At 38.4% G+C, this 16142-nt stretch overlaps 1 protein-coding gene across 4 annotated transcripts in view; it reads left to right on the top strand.

Moving 5' to 3' along the window:
* MDN1 (midasin AAA ATPase 1) overlaps nucleotides 1-16142 on the top strand; it is a 94624-nt gene that overhangs the window by 22017 nt on the left and 56465 nt on the right. For all 4 annotated transcript variants that reach the window (XM_071445742.1, XM_071445732.1, XM_071445723.1 and 1 more), the window contains exons 13-33: nucleotides 235-347; nucleotides 878-1026; nucleotides 1131-1191; nucleotides 1684-1895; nucleotides 3366-3469; nucleotides 4458-4602; nucleotides 5231-5327; nucleotides 6536-6649; nucleotides 7277-7424; nucleotides 7590-7700; nucleotides 8513-8664; nucleotides 9190-9368; nucleotides 9737-9945; nucleotides 11025-11171; nucleotides 11898-12039; nucleotides 12168-12302; nucleotides 12392-12530; nucleotides 13496-13634; nucleotides 13726-13856; nucleotides 14346-14490; nucleotides 15543-15672. In XM_071445742.1, coding sequence (XP_071301843.1) covers nucleotides 235-347; nucleotides 878-1026; nucleotides 1131-1191; nucleotides 1684-1895; nucleotides 3366-3469; nucleotides 4458-4602; nucleotides 5231-5327; nucleotides 6536-6649; nucleotides 7277-7424; nucleotides 7590-7700; nucleotides 8513-8664; nucleotides 9190-9368; nucleotides 9737-9945; nucleotides 11025-11171; nucleotides 11898-12039; nucleotides 12168-12302; nucleotides 12392-12530; nucleotides 13496-13634; nucleotides 13726-13856; nucleotides 14346-14490; nucleotides 15543-15672 — 2902 coding nt within the window. The remainder of the gene's footprint in view (nucleotides 1-234; nucleotides 348-877; nucleotides 1027-1130; nucleotides 1192-1683; nucleotides 1896-3365; nucleotides 3470-4457; nucleotides 4603-5230; nucleotides 5328-6535; nucleotides 6650-7276; nucleotides 7425-7589; nucleotides 7701-8512; nucleotides 8665-9189; nucleotides 9369-9736; nucleotides 9946-11024; nucleotides 11172-11897; nucleotides 12040-12167; nucleotides 12303-12391; nucleotides 12531-13495; nucleotides 13635-13725; nucleotides 13857-14345; nucleotides 14491-15542; nucleotides 15673-16142) is intronic.

Raw genomic sequence — 16142 nt, 5'->3', positions numbered from 1 at the left:
GAAATACAGTGGCAAAGACTATTACCAAGTTATTAAGTTGAAAATTGTTTGTACAGATAAAAACACTTCTGAGGTCCTTCACTATTTTAGGTGATGATTATGTGAAACCTCCAAATGACAGAATTTTACCATTAAAAATTAACTTGCTACAAAATAATACTGGTAGCATGGCTGGGTGTTCTTACTGCAATGTAAGCAACATTAGTACTGGGAATGCTGATGCTTTTTTCACAGGTGGAGTTCTTCTGTGAACTCTATAAACCAGAAATTTCAATCCGGGAACAAGAAGTCTCTGTTGGAAGAGTGAATCTTGTGAAGAAGCAGAGCCAGGCTCTCACTGTTCAAAGGTAGAATATCCTGTAGTTTCCATGTGAATTGAAATATTCTGTGGGGGAATAGAATAGGCTGCAAGTCACAGGGTTTAAGGAAAATTCAAATTGGGTATTCTCATTCTAATGAAAGGAATGTGAGAGCTCTTTCCCTTGCAATTTAAGTTTTACCTTGTGTATTTTTAAGAGTGTCTGCATCATGCTTCTGGCAGCCAAAGCATGGAGATTTTCAGCTTCTTTGAACTAGAGTTACTTCAAAAGAGTGTGAATCCACAGCTGTTATAAAAAGATTTCAATGGCTCTGCCTTGGTAGAGGGAGATTTTTGTATGTGTTGGTAACTTCATTGGTCAGGAAGTTATTTGGAAACCCTGAATTTTTAGGTTGTATCTTGAGAAAAATTAGTATCTTAGAACTATTTCTTTTCAGACCTATATTAAAAAAAATCCTAAATCAAACCACACCACAAAAAAAAAAAAAAAAATAAAGGCAAAATTGAAATGAGCTCCTTGGTAAATCTTAGTTTGAGTAACTTGCTTTGTTTTTCCAGGGCAAAACATACCTTTGCTGCCACACGGCCATCTGCAGTACTGATTGAACAGCTTGCAGTGTGTGTTGTCAAAGGGGAGCCTGTGCTCTTGGTTGGTGAAACAGGAACTGGCAAAACCTCAGCAGTCCAGTACCTAGCTCATATTACAGGTAAATAATGTGTGAAAATTGTAACTTACGTGAAGATAATGTGAAAAACAACAAACAAACAAACAAACCCACAAGTTGATGGTGCTTTTCATCTCTGTTTCAAGGACACCGTTTGAGGGTTGTCAACATGAACCAACAAAGTGACACAGCAGATCTCTTAGGGGGGTGAGTCACTGACCACTGTTTTGTCTGTTCTGCAGAACAAATGGGCAGTATCTGTTACCTAGTTGGATAAATGTCTTAGTAAACATGTTTGCATGCAGAAACCTTCTTGTCCTTGCTGAAGAGCAGAGCAATTTTACTGAATTGTGTGCAGAGCTGTGTGTGATGAAGTCATTCAAAACCACAGCCCAATGGCTTTAAAAATGGCTAAGCTGTTCAATATAAATCTGATGTAATATTCACTGGACAAATTGTTTGGTAGTACTACAAATATTTTACTTATCAGGGTGTTCCTGTCTTTACAAAATCACCTCCTGGTGCATTACAATATGTGCGATTCTAGTAGTTCATTGGTTGAGTAAAAAACTTCAGAAACAAGGGTTCATCCATGCAACTTATTGTTGTTTCAAGTAACTGGTTTTGGACTTGTTTTCTTTTTTAAGTTCACAGGTGACTGTGTCTCCCATAAATAATGACTCTTTTGCTTCTCTTCAGTTACAAGCCTGTGGATAACAAGCTGATCTGGCTCCCTCTGCGAGAGTCTTTTGAAGAACTCTTCTCTCAGACATTCTCTAGGAAGAAAAACCAAACCTTCTTGGGACACATTCAGACTTGCTACAGACAGAAACGTTGGCATGATCTGCTAAAACTAATGCAACATATTCATAAATCTGCTATTAATAAAGAAGTAAAAGAAAATGCATCTGGTAAGACTTCAGATGGATCAAACACACATTAATGCTAAACCATGCAGAGGGTAGATAAATACTGGTGAATTTTGTTCTTCTAATTTGGGTTTGTTTGAAGTTTAGGGCTTTTTCCCTCCCCCTATATTACATCTTTTTTTTCTGGTTTTGAGAAATGCAATGTCAACATTGCAACAAGGCATTTAGAACACTGTTAGAACAGTTGTTGGGTTTTGGTTTGGTTTTCCTTTTTCTAAGTCATCTCTGCTGTTAGCTATGTCTGAATGTGGAGATGTCTGCCCTGTGGTACCTTTGACATCTGGTCTCCACTCAGTACTTGTTTGCTGTGCTGGTGAGCAGTCCTGCTTGTTTGTGTGTCACTCTTCTCTGTGAATGCATCCACACTTTCAGCCCTGGAACCTGCCTGTGTCTCACAAACACGTCCTTTTCAAAAACAAAGCAAAACAACAATAACAGAACCAAACCCAAAGTAATAGCTGTTTTAGGGTAGAAATTATTTTTAAGATCTTGCTTTTGCCTTGGTTCCTCTGTTAGTGATGCTGACTGGCCTAGTGTTTTATTTTGTTCCAGAGTGGTTTTATCTCCAAATAAGTTTTTCCTGTTTTATACTTCACAACCTGTTTTGGGGCTGAGACGATGTTGATACTTTACCTTGCTTAGAGTTGTTTCTGGTTGTAGACCAGCAGAACAAGTGAAATTGTAGCTTTCTTTCCATTTGGGCTAAATAAAAGTAATTATCAACTTTATCTCCACTCTTCTTTTAACTGGTTCTTCTGAATATGCAGATATTAAAATAAATGCCCCCAAATGTAAAAAAAAAAAAAAAAAAAGAAGAAAGAAAAAGAGAGTTTAAAAGGTTCTTGCACTTATTGGAGGAATTGACAATCCTAAAATAAAAACAAGCTGAAATTTGTAACTTGCAAAGTTTCTTGCAAAATTCTTTAGGAATTTTGATGTTGTATGTGGCTCAGGTAGGGATTTTAACAAATAACTGAAATCAGTTATAGTAAATACTGTTTTATCTGCTAAGCAATAGTGTGTTAATGATTGATACTGAAGTGTTCATTATTAATCTGTTCTCTGTCATAAGGGTTAGAAATTTGGATTTATTTTTTTGACATGTCTCTTTCTGTCTTTGGAAATTAGACAGTGATAACAGTCATGCTGGAACAAAGTGCAATATAGGTATTTGTTCCTCATCTGGGAATGAATAGCAAATTATCTGAGCACTATTGACATATGAGCACAGTTAAATTTGAAAAACGAAAAACCAGATGTGCCCGAAACCAAAATAAGAAGTTTAAATTATTTTTTTTATTTGTGGTGTGTCATCTGCAGGACTTGAATTTTTTTGTTGCTTGAGCTTACTTTTGTATCTCTCTGCTTGAAACAACTTGATTAAAAAACTGTTGTCGAACATTTTTTGTGCTGGTGTTTGGATGGTACAAACTTAAATTTGTTTTCTTGCAGGCTTACCACTGAAGGAAAAGTGGGAGGCATTTGGTCTTAAACTGAATCATGCTCATCAACAGATGAAAATGACAGAAAATGCCCTTCTCTTTGCATTTGTTGAGGTATTTAGATATTTGCATTTTGATGCTAGGAGAAGTAAGGAGAAGTATTTAAAAGACTTTGCAATCAGTCTTTTATATATAAGTAGCTTCCTGGCAAGAACCATGCTGTGAAGTAAAACGTGTGCCATGATAACTCCATGAAATCAAGTGTGCAGATTCAAGGAAGCAGTGGTGAGATGGGAGGTGGAGACTGGTTTGTGCTAGCACATTAATTCTGTGCTGTATAACAGGAATTAGGACTGGTATAAGGAGTATCAGTATGTCATATCTTCTTTTTAATTCTAGGAGATTAGAAAAAACTTCTTGATCAGTCTCCAGTAGGTCTTGCTTGTGACTAGGGATTTCTGTGAAGGATTTAATACTAAGAATCTGTGCTGTTTATCTAGAAGAGATTTTTCTAAATGTTTCAAACCTGTAATATGTTTTGAAAACATTAAATGGGATTAGGAGAAACCATGATGTTTATTTTTGCTTGTTTATACTCACTGTGATAATCTGAATATATTCTCTCAAATGTCATGTAAAGTGTGTGAAGTGTTAACCAGTCTTCTATAAAAAAAATGTATTTGTGAGTAGTTGGAGAACCTCTGACTTAATATAGTGTTAACTAGTAGGGTACAGATTCCTTAGGAGCATAATACTGCTTGTGTCTTTGGATTTATTCAGATTAACTTTATTCTCATGTGGTGTTAGTGATGCATATGCTAGAGTGCTAGATTGCACAAAAAAGGGATCTTAAATCTGTTGTATTTGAGCCAATCTAACTGGTAACTGATACAGTGGTATGATAACTGTGTGACATCTGTGACTGGCAAAATGATTGCTGTTACTGAGAGAGAGCAGTAAAACTGCTACTGCTGTAAAAGGTCTGGAACTGCCATTTGTCTAATTGAGCTGTAGATTGCACACCAGGTAATTCCAGTATCTGAATGCTTCAGTTGACATTTCATTCCTGGCAACATGATTAACAAATTGATCTTGCTTTTAGGGTACTCTGGCACAAGCAGTGAAAAAAGGAGAGTGGGTTTTATTGGATGAGATTAACTTGGCTGCAGCAGAGACTTTGGAGTGCCTGAGTGGTTTATTGGAAGGATCATCTGGTTCACTGGTGTTACTGGACAGAGGAGACACAGGTACTATTTCTATGCTTGCCTATGCCTTATCTTGGTATTCAGCTGGGTTCCCTATCCTATGTAGTTCAAAATAAGTTGAGATCATTTACCATTAAAATGAATGTGTGCACAAGAGAGCAATGTGCTCTTTGTAGATTTCATACTTCTTTGCAAGTGGTCTGTTCTCAACAGCAGTGTGAGCACTGCTGTGTAGAAAGTTAACTCCCTTTAGAGATGTAAAGATAAAAAACTACAGTTGCTGAAGGCTGCTCTCAAAAGCTACAGAGAGAGGCAAACGTTGTGTGAGCATCCCAGGCTTTATTTTCTTCTGGCTGAGGGAAGCACTGGCTATTGTTCTGAAAGAGGCAAAAGGAGTTCCAAGTTTAGGACTCACATAATTTTTGAAATGTTTTGTGTTGTTACAACATCTTGCTACACACAAAAAAGTCAGGGTTTTACTTACCTGTGGCTGTTGTGAAGATGCAGGTACTTCTGATAAAATCACATGGGATTATTCTCTGAAAATTCTTGATAAGGAAATGTAGTAGTGCAGCAATAGAAAGTTACCTTAGATCAAATACACCATATTTAACATACAAATATCCTGTGTTTATCATTAACTTTGTCTTTTATTTCCATTTTGCTTTAGAGCCTCTTGTCCGTCACCCTGATTTTCGCTTGTTTGCGTGCATGAATCCAGCTACAGATGTTGGAAAGAGGAATCTTCCTCTAGGAATAAGAAACAGGTAGGAAATAATGATTCTGGGACAAAATAGCCACTGTCTTTTTAGGAGTTTAATTACTTTCAGGAGTTTACCAGTGAAGAATGCTTTATCTGAAGCCTGAGGATGCAAGTATAAATTCATTTACTACTTGTGAGAGATGTGTAGTGAAGGTTTTTCATGAAATAGAGTCAGCAAAATACTTGGAAGTAGCTGAGCTGTGAGCAAATGGTGTAGCAGTAGTGTAGAGTGTTGTCAGTGGGAGCAGAAGATGTGAAGAAATTCCTCACATTGAAGCTGTCAGCACCTGGAAATGCTCCTGCAGCATTCCCAGGTACTGCAGTATAATGCTAAAAGCATTATGTTCCTGATGGGAGTAAAAAAAGACATGTAAGTGCATGGTGTCTGCTTAGCAGCCTTTCTCTGAACTCAGAAGTTTTGATGATCCTTGCAAAAAGCTGCATATCCAGTCTTGTTTACTCAAAAGGAAGGTGATTTGCCTGGTGGCACCAAGGTGTGATACTCAAAATATTTGATACGTGGTCTCAAAGCATTTAAGCTGTGGCAAGGCAATTGGAGTTGTGGCAAATCCATTCTTCAGTACCATTACCTATTCCTGTATGCACACATCTCCTCCTTGATGCAGTCTCACTCACGAGTGCCAAAAGTTGCATGTGTAGTCCCTTCCCACATTCATAAACACTGGGCAAGATTCTAGAGATGCACCAGCTATGTGTAACTAGTAATTTGTAGTTATTAGTGGCAAAGCAAGGTTTTATTGCTCTTGGCTGTCTTGCAGAATAGTGAAAGGAAAGAAAATGTGTGTAATACAGAAGAAAAGAGACTTCAGCATCAGCATAACTTGCTAAGTTTAAAAGAATTTATATTTCTATTTATCAAAATTACCTACTACTATTTGTCAAAAATAGCTACTGCTGAGTATCTATTGCAAATTGTTTAAAATTGTAATTTAAGTCACACTGTTCACTATCAATCTAAGATGTTAAACTAATTCAGATAAATTACTTGAAAGTATTACTAATACCTTATTTTTCAATTGCTCTGGTTCTTGAGTCTCTGTAAGTTTGACAATCTATAGATCTGCAGCTTTAACAATCAGTATTCTGTTACTTAAAAATTTAAAATGCTATATGCCATGAGATGTATATATAATATGATTTTTCAATATGGTCAGGTGTCTTAAGTGTTACAAATTGATTTGATTCTTGCAGGTTTACTGAACTTTATGTAGAAGAATTGAGAAATGAAGGAGACTTGCAAATTCTTATAATGGATTATCTGAGAAGCTTGAATGTGAACAAAAATACAGTACAAGGAATTGTGAAGTAAGTTGACTGTAATCTTTTTAAATTCTTGATGAAATAAGTCACAAAAAGTAAGTATGTGATGATAGTCTGTGGTTAGACCGCTTTGGGAAACACTATAATGCTCTCCATGCAGCAGTTGGCATAGCTGTAGGAAACAGAAGAGTACAGACATCCATCTTCTTAATTCTGCAGGTTTCTGTATTTGTGGGAAGGAGATTTTGGTTTTTTGAAACTCAGAATTGTTTTCTTGGTGGCACCAGTTAAATAGCATTGTTGTTTCAGTCCTCTTTCACGTCTGAGAGACTACAATGGTTTGCTTCTGTAGATAATTCTGAAGAAAGTCTTGTTTGTTTGTTTAGAGTTACCTTTCTTTCCCCTAGTGTAAGGTGAACTATCTCATGTTTAGAATATCTGGAGTTTATAGTCACTCTGTATATCGAGCCCTGTCAGAAATATGGCTCTAAAAATACTCTGTTGCTGTGCTTCACTGACTGTACAGATGGCAGAGCTTGGCATGGCTTTCCTAACCTGGAGCTTTTGAGAAAAGTAACAGTTGGGGATAAACTGAAGTGTTCATACTTGGGCTTTGATTCCTTGGAGCAGTGGTCTGATCAGTAACAGCTCTATGTAACTTTATTTTTGCAGCTTTTATTTGTCTGTGAGAAAGGAAGCAGAAACCAAGCTGGTGGATGGAACTGGCCACAGACCTCACTACAGTCTCCGTACCCTGTGCAGGGCACTGAGATTTGCAGCTTCTAATCCATGTGGCAGCATAGCACGCTCCCTGTATGAGGTGATTACCTGGGCTGGCATGTGTTTCAGTGTGTATTCACTACAGGGGTTGTTTGGGTAAAGGATAATCTTCTCTAAGTTCAGTATTGAACAGAAATGGTTCTTTAATCTGTATGTTTTTTCCCTCTTTTTCTTGTTTATCGCTGAAAATAATTCTTCTTCTTAGGGCTTCTGTTTGAGTTTCCTGACACAGCTTGACAGAGGTTCTCACCCGGTGGTTCAAAAGCTAATATGCCAGCATATAGTCTCTGGCAACATCAAAAGCCTTCTCAAGCAGGTAAGCAACTAAGATTATGAAGACCTGTCTGGTATTTAAAATAGAATTTATTTTGAGTTGTCGTCCCTCGTTTTTCCTCTACATTTCATTCTTGCCGTTCTGTTTTTCATTTTACAAAGTTAAGAAGCGGAAAAAATTAATGCCATTCTTTTCTAGTTTTTTACTTTGCTTGAATGTTGATGTGTTAGCTGGTTTTATTTGTTAATTTGAAAAAATATGGAAGTCTGAATAACTAAAGCACTGTGGAGTGTGGGCAGCTTAATGCAGTGGTTCCAACTCTAAAGCTTTCACAGACTTTGGACAAGCTTTCTCAGGCTTTATATTTTTAGACTGAATGCAGAACATATGGATATGAAGAAGCATCTGTGCTTTGTCTCTTATGGGAAAGGAAGAATGTCAGTAGTGCTGGGAACCCAGCATGAGTTTGCATGGGGGATGGGGAAGCCAGTTAAAGAGATGGGTGTTTCAAAATAAACCCTTTCATGATGGAAAATGTGTATAAATATATGAAAAAGATTAAAGCAAAGCTCCTGCTTGTAAATGCCCTTCAAAATTCAGTGCTAAGACTCTTGAGACATTTTTGTCTTCATGCCACTGGCAAAGATTTCTGCTTCATGACCCTGAAATAATCTGGTCAGGTTTTTCCTGTAATTTGCATTCTGTGGCAAGGGGACAGTGGTTACTGCAGGAGTGCTCAGGGATTAATTTAAAATTTCTTTAGAGAATATGTAGCAGTGATGTAACAGTAGTTGTTTTCATTAGCAAATTGAAACCCATCTGTATAATCTGTTATTTCTGTCATGTCTCCTTAGCAAATGCCAAAACCTAAAGGAGGGAGTTTTATACTTATAGAAGGGTACTGGATTTCAGCTGGGGACAAAGAACCTACCGTAGATGAGAGTTATGTGCTCACCCCTTCAGTTAAGCTTAATCTGAAGGACATTGTCAGGGTTGTGTCTGCAGGGTAAGTGTTTTAACTTTTTAATTTAAAAAAATGTAATTATGTTTGTTTAGACCTTGAGTTGTTGGTGTCCCTCTAATCTTTATTGTTTGGATGAATAGTATCTATTTTCCTTCTACTTTACAGTTAACTTTTCATTATAGAGTGACTTGAAATTTTTACATGTGTTTCTTGTTTCCTTAAACCATCTTACTGCCATACCTAGTTTTATTTGAATTCTGATCTAGAAATTTGCAGTTAGAATAATCTGCTTATTTTGCACTGCCATGAAAAGCTTCATGGGTAGCTGTTAGCACTTGAGTGTAAAGATATTTTTATTTCCCTGTTAGTATATGGAACATACTAACAGGGAAATAAAAATATCTTTATGATAATAATAAAAATATCTATATATCTTATGTGATCTTGGATACCCCAAATGAGTTAAGTGGGGGTGTTTTGATAGTGTGATTTAACAATGTTCACATCTTGTGAGTGAGAAAGTCATGGCTCATGCTTCTAACCCACTGTTTTGGTCATGGCTTTTAGGACTCATCCAGTACTGATTCAAGGAGAGACCTCTGTTGGTAAAACCAGTTTAATTCGCTGGTTGGCTGCTGCTACTGGGAATCATTGTGTAAGGATTAACAACCATGAGCATACTGATATCCAAGAATATATTGGCTGTTACACATCAGATGCCTCTGGAAAGCTGGTATTTAAGGAAGGTAAGTGAGCATGTTCCATATACTCCAAATTCCTGTCTCATTTTAGTGGCTGGGGTTTTTTTTTTCCCTTTTCTGATTAACTTATCTGGTTTACAGATGGAGATGGAGAGATGGCCTGTCATAAAGTTAGTAGTTGCACTTTAATGATGATCACTTGTGTGAATTTCAGTGAATTTTGGAAAGTCTCATTATGCTTGTCCCATGGGACCTAAAGATGATAAGCCAACAATTTAAACAAAACTCTTGCTTCCTTCTCTGGATTAGTGTTCATCCTGAATGAAATGGGTTGCTGAAAGTATCTGAGTGCACGCTTCTGTTAGATTTGCTTTTTAAGATTTTTAACTAGGCATTTTTCTGTTCCCTCCAAGGCATTCTCATAGATGCAATGAGAAAGGGCTACTGGATTGTTCTAGATGAGTTGAATTTGGCTCCCACTGATGTTCTGGAGGCTCTCAACCGCTTGTTGGATGATAACAGAGAGCTGTTCATTACTGAGACCCAGGAGGTTGTCAAAGCTCACCCTCGCTTCATGCTCTTTGCCACACAGAACCCTCCAGGTCTCTATGGTGGCAGAAAGGTCTGTATGATCTGTTCTGTTCCTTTTGGGTAGCCAAGACTTTAGGGAGTTAATCTCTCTCATGATAGAGTGTGATGTGAAAATGTTATGATGTGTAGCATCATGAATCTCTCAAGTGGAAGAGAGTTGAGGTGGCTGTGGACTGTCAGTACAGCTGGGCTCTGTTTAGGTGAGTTGCTTGTTTCATGGATACAGAATTTCTAGTTAATTTTAGGTAGTTAAGTTTTAAGTGATTTAGTGAACCAGACTTCACGTATATTACACTTGAATCAGCATTTCTTGTCCAAGAGCACTGGGAAAGAGATTCTGCTTGGGCAGTAGAAGTCCATTTTGTACTGTTTCTTGTCTGGAATTGGTGATTTTCTTCATGGTGACTGGTATGGTGCTGTGCTTTGGATTTGTGATCAAAACAGTGTTGATAGCACAGGGATGTCTTAATGATTGCTGGGCAAAGCTTGCACAGATTCAAGGCCTTTTGTGTTTCTCACACTGCCCCATGTACTTGTGGAGTAGGTGGGGGGTGCATGAGATGCTGTGAGGGGACTCAGCTGGGACAGCTGGCCCCAACTGCCCAAAGGGATGTTCCATGTCATATGACATTGTGCTCAGCAGTCAAAACTGGGGGCAGGAGGAAGAAGGGAAGTTCAGTGTTTGTTTCCCTAAATAACACTGGTGTGTGATGAAGCCCTTATTTCCTGGAGATGGCTGAATACCTGCCTATTGATGTGAAGTGATGAATGAATTCCTAATTTTGCTTTGCTTGCACATGCACCTTTTTCTTTACCTATGAAACTGTCTCAGCCTAAAAGTTTTATCACTTTTACCCTTCCAATACTCCCATTGTAGGGAGAGTGAGCCTCTGGCTTTGTAATGCTTAGCTGCCTGTGCCCTTAAAACACCCAGTCCATTTTAAAGCTTTTGTCCTCATCCTGACTGTCTCTTCTTTCTTTCAATGTTTATATGTGTGTGCTAATTTGTATGCTATGACACTATTCTTATTTCCTTTGGATGTGTAGGGGAACATCTATGAGCAATATCAAAGGAAAAAGTTCAAACAGTGGTGTGGTCTCATATTTTAGGTTTTGTCCAGAGCCTTCAGAAATCGTTTTGTGGAGCTGCATTTTGATGAACTGCCGAGTGCTGAACTGGAAACCATCCTGCACAAGCGATGCAGTTTGCCACCTTCTTACTGCAGCAAGCTTGTCAAAGTCATGTTAGACCTGCAAGTATGAGAGTATTTTTTCTTTTAGTATAAGAAATGCAAACATACTTCAAAGTAACATGTACAAAGTAATAGAAATTCCTTCGGGGGGGAGGTATTGTTAGCTGAAGGATATTTAAAATCCTAAATCACAGAGAGAACCCACCAAGGTACTAATTTTCAGTGGTTAAGACTAAGGCTAGGGAAGGTGATGTCAGATTTGAGAGGAAACTTGTAGCAAAAAAACAAATAAACAACCCACCAAAAAACCAGACACCATGGGATTTAATGTGTGGAATTATGCCTTGCTCTGGAGCCAAAGCACAGTATTGGATTTGTAGGGGTCTTTGGGTCATGTGAAATTCGGTATTACTTTTACACAGTAATTTTTGGTAAGTTCGGATACTCCTGTATTCACCAGGCATTTGACACTTAGTATGTAGCTAAAACTATCTTGTGCTTAAAAGCAATTACTGCAGCACAAACTAGATTTTGTTTTATTCCAGGTACCTATTTTATTCTTAGTTGGTTTTTTAAAAATTTTTATCATCTAAATTATTTAGTTCCTGCTGCTCATCAAATACCTGCCTAAAAGGAGTTAGTGTTTAGATGTTGTGACTCTACTGAACTTTTTTTGTAGTTATTCATAGAATTTTCTTGTTGCAATGTCACTGCAGAGAGGGGTGATTAGCTTTGCTAGAAGTGTTTGGACAGGTTGATGAAAAAATAGCTCACGATTGCTCTTGTGCAGTCTTACCGCAGAGGTTCCACGGTGTTTGCTGGGAAGCACGGATTCATTACCCTGCGGGATCTGTTCCGCTGGGCTGAGAGGTACAGGCTGGCAGAGCAGCTGCAGAAGGACTATGACTGGCTTCAGCACTTAGCAAATGATGGTGAGCTCTGCTGCCCCAGCTTTTCTAAGTGTCTGTAGAACTGCTTTTCAGCCCCCACTTCTTAAGTGTAAATCTTTGTTGCTGATTACCCAGGTAGTAATTGCTTTCTCTCTTCCTCTGTTTTGTAGGTTTTATGCTTCTGGCAGGCAGAGTCAGGAAACAGGAGGAGGTGGATGTCATTCAAAATGTCATTGAAAAACACTTCAAGAAAAAAATATATCCTGAGTCTCTCTTCTCAGGGGAAAGTGTCAAAAAGCTACTGGGTGAGTTTCCTAGAGGGGCCCCACTGGTAGAGGGAACTGGTAGATCTCTAGATGGGACTGAAGCCGATGGATTGCTTTGTGTTGTGCAGCTAAGTCTTCCACGTGGATGTCCGCGATGGACAGAGATTTCAGCCATGTTGTCTGGACTCAAGGGATGAGGAGACTTGCCATTTTGGTGGGACGAGCCCTGGAGTTTGGTGAACCAGTACTGCTGGTGGGAGACACTGGGTAATCTTGCTTTTTATGATGTTCTGTACCAGCTGCTGAGCTGGAGACAAAATGATTGTGTGGGCTTCAGTGCTGCTTTCATCTGGGATCTTTCAATTTGAGCCTGTCTCATGGCAGACTCGCAGCTGCTGTTTTTCACAGTTCCTTTCTGAGGGGAAGCAGATGCATCTCATTTAACCTGTGTCTTTGATGGGTTCATCTGCATTGTGTAACTACATAGAAGTTACATAAAAGTAGGAAAATGAAAGTGAACTGACTTCTGTCCCCAGCTTGCAAGGTGCCCTGTAGAATCTCACTGTGCCTCACAGGGAGGGGCTGCTTTTGGGGTACTGTGATATTTTTCTCTTCGAGAGCACATTCAATTTGCATGTTTTATGAGGTTGAATATAGTCTTGCTACCGCTTTTCCACCTCAAACACAGTAGTGGAGGTTGTGGAAGTAGATGCTGTCTGCTCTTGTGCTGGTTTTAAATTTGTAGAGTAAATTTTTATGGAAGAGAAGGAAAGAAACATGCAAGAAAAGAGAGAAGGAAAATTTACTTGGGTAGTAAATTAAAACTAGATGCTCAGCAGTTTATTCCATCAGACTTAGGCTTGGTCTAGACATGTAACATTTCCAGTTCAGTGAAATGATAGGCTGGTTGAATATCTGGAAGGGCAAGCTGAAATAAATTTGACTTAGAACATGCAGAAATCCATCAATCCAGATATTGATTTAAATTTAATTGATTTTAATTTAATTTAATTTTAAAAGGTCTCTTGTGCAAATCAGCAGCAATTGTGCCAAACATGGCTTCACTTTGCATACATTTCTTTCAATGAAAGGGAGCAGAAGAAAATTTGCATGCTGGGCCTTTGACTCATAACTCTTCAATGAAAGTATGAATCCTGTCCAAAGTGAGCTGATTGCTTGGTTTGCTTCTTTTTTTTTAATTCATCCTTTTTAATCAAATTACTTGGTTGCAGGTGTGGTAAAACCACCATTTGTCAGATCTTTGCAGCATTAGCAAATCAGAAGCTGTACTCAGTGAACTGCCACCTGCACATGGAGACATCAGACTTCCTGGGAGGGCTGCGGCCAGTCAGGCAGAGGGCCAAGGAGCAGGTTTGTCTTGCGCCAGTAATACCTTGGATGGTGTCACCAGGGGAGAAAAAAGCAACAGCTACCACTTCTCACTTTCTTTTCCTTTTCTTAGGAGGAATCTGATGGTTCTAGACTCTTTGAGTGGTGTGATGGGCCTCTTGTTTTAGCAATGAAGGAGGAAGGTTTTTTCCTCCTTGATGAGATTTCTTTAGCTGATGATTCTGTACTAGAGCGCCTTAACAGGTATGTCTGAAATGTGGTAGTACTAAGCATCCTCAATGTGTCTGTTCATTATCCAAACATGAGTGGCATAAATCTGACTTCTTTTAGGCACTTTTGTTTCCTGGCTTAGGTGAGCTGCTCTCTTGCTGAAAAAGACAATGGTACAAATAAAACTTAAAAGTAAAATCTCTAGTTTACCATTTGCAGTATTAATGTTTTCAGCCTGCCAGAGAGCTCTTGAAATTATGTATATCTTGGCAAATCCCAGGAACAAAATCTAGTTGTTCCCCTCTTTTGTGTGTGTGTAAAGAAAACCCCCAGAACAACTAAAATATAAATTCAACCTCATTATCTGTATGCAGCAGTATCCCTCATTTCAGTCTTTTCTGTTACCCATTATATTGGGTAAAAGAAAGTTTATCCAGGCCAATTAATATGATTTTCATTTTTAAGTGATCTTTTGAAGTGTGGAGCAAAATTTAAGCAATATTTTTTTTACCTTCTCTCTAGTGTTCTTGAAGCTGAAAAGACATTGGTACTTGCTGAAAAAGGTGGCCAAGATGATGAGGAGAATGAAGTAGAACTGTTAGTTGCAGGAAAGAAATTCCGTATCCTTGCAACCATGAACCCAGGAGGTGACTTTGGGAAAAAAGAGGTAAATGCCAAAACATGTGGAAATACAGCATGCATCTTCTGGTCATTACTGACCATTAAGTGGTTGGAGGTACAATGCAAAAATGCATCATGCCAACCAATTCTGGCATCCAGTGCTTTCTAGTTGGCATCTGCTTCATTGCTCTAAAGGAGGATTGGAGTGAATCTCTTTTCTGCCACTTCTGTGGGCTGTCACTGTGGCATTATAAATGAATACTCAGCAAAATGTCAAAGGACTCTAAATACCCTAGTTAGTCCTGATATATAGAATATTCAAGTACAGGAGGTGTGATTTGTGAAGCAAGTAAATCCAGGTCTCTGGGGTAGTACAAAGTTGCCTATCAGATTTTTCTCCTTAATGCTATTCAGAAAGTAACGGTCATCTTGTATTTCTTAGTGAATAATGAACATCACATCCCAAGAAAGCTTTTTCATTAAATGAAAAAAATTGTTTCTGAAGTTGAGAATTAAATAATTTAAAACATATTTAAAAAACCCATAAGACAACAAAACCCTACAACTTTTAAGCAGTGTTGGAAGCTAGGTTTATAAAAAAGAACCAGAAGCTCTTTTACTCGAAAGAAGATGGGTACTCTATTTAAAGTTGTTCCTGAAATAGAGAACCACTCATTGAAGCCATGTGTGTAAACAGGATTTATTTCTGGATTGCATTTGTGCTACTAATTTTTGATTGACCAACCAAGGAAGAGAGAAATTAAAGAAACGAGCTGTAATTGAAGGCGAATTTCCACGTCCTACAATGAAACAGAGCTTTGGTGATTGCAAACCAGCTCAGTTTCTTCCCATATTCTTTTGAACTTTCTATATCACCCATTTCCTGCATTGATGCCACTACTAGAAGTCTTAAAAATCCTTCTTCTTTCAAAGATTTTCTTACAAAGTGTCTCTGTCAGAATTAGAAGGAAATACCTATCTTGTTCATTTTATTTATTGTTTACAATTACAGTGACTACAAGTCACTGTTGTTAAGTGACCTTTGGGGAAGATGTTGTAATGAATCTTTAATTGCTCTGTCACTCTGCTTGTTTGCAGCTTTCCCCTGCGCTGCGCAACAGATTTACAGAAATATGGTGTCCACAGAGCAATGGCCGCGATGATTTGATACAGATTGTAAAACACAATCTCCATCCAGGATTGTCTCTGGGTGCAATAAACCACAAGGGTAGGTATTTCTGTGTGTTGATACTCAAATATTGCTAAGAAAGTAAGGAGTTTGTCAGGAGGCTGACAACCTTTCCTCAGGATGTACACCACTGTCACCCTTTTTCTGCTACGTTTCTCCCTGAAGACAGCATGCTATATTCTGGACTTTGTTCTTCCTTCACTGTGTATGGTATATGTCTAGCTAGAAGTAAATTCAAGGCTGTGTTTACTTCACCATCCAGGTAGCTGAACTGTCCCCAGCCCTTCAGTGTCCCAGCTTGGTTTTAATATAGAGTGTTGAAAGAACTGGCACTTAACTTTCTGCCAGCAGCTTCACTGTTAGTGTTAGTCACGTGATGCTGTCTTGTTACCTGAATTTAAAAGGATCTGTAACAAGAGCTCAGGCATGAGCTCTCTCTTCTCTTATTCTGTTTCTAGGATATAGAGTACCACATTGCTCATGCAGCTGTACCTGCCTTAAAGATGTTT

The sequence above is a fragment of the Agelaius tricolor genome, unplaced genomic scaffold (genome assembly GCF_023055355.1).
Source record: "Agelaius tricolor isolate 1412-34295 unplaced genomic scaffold, bAgeTri1.0.p SCAF_1, whole genome shotgun sequence".
Lineage (NCBI taxonomy): Eukaryota > Metazoa > Chordata > Aves > Passeriformes > Icteridae > Agelaius > Agelaius tricolor.
The sequence above is the reverse complement of the archived record's forward strand: the minus strand, read 5'-3'. Positions and strand labels throughout refer to the sequence as shown.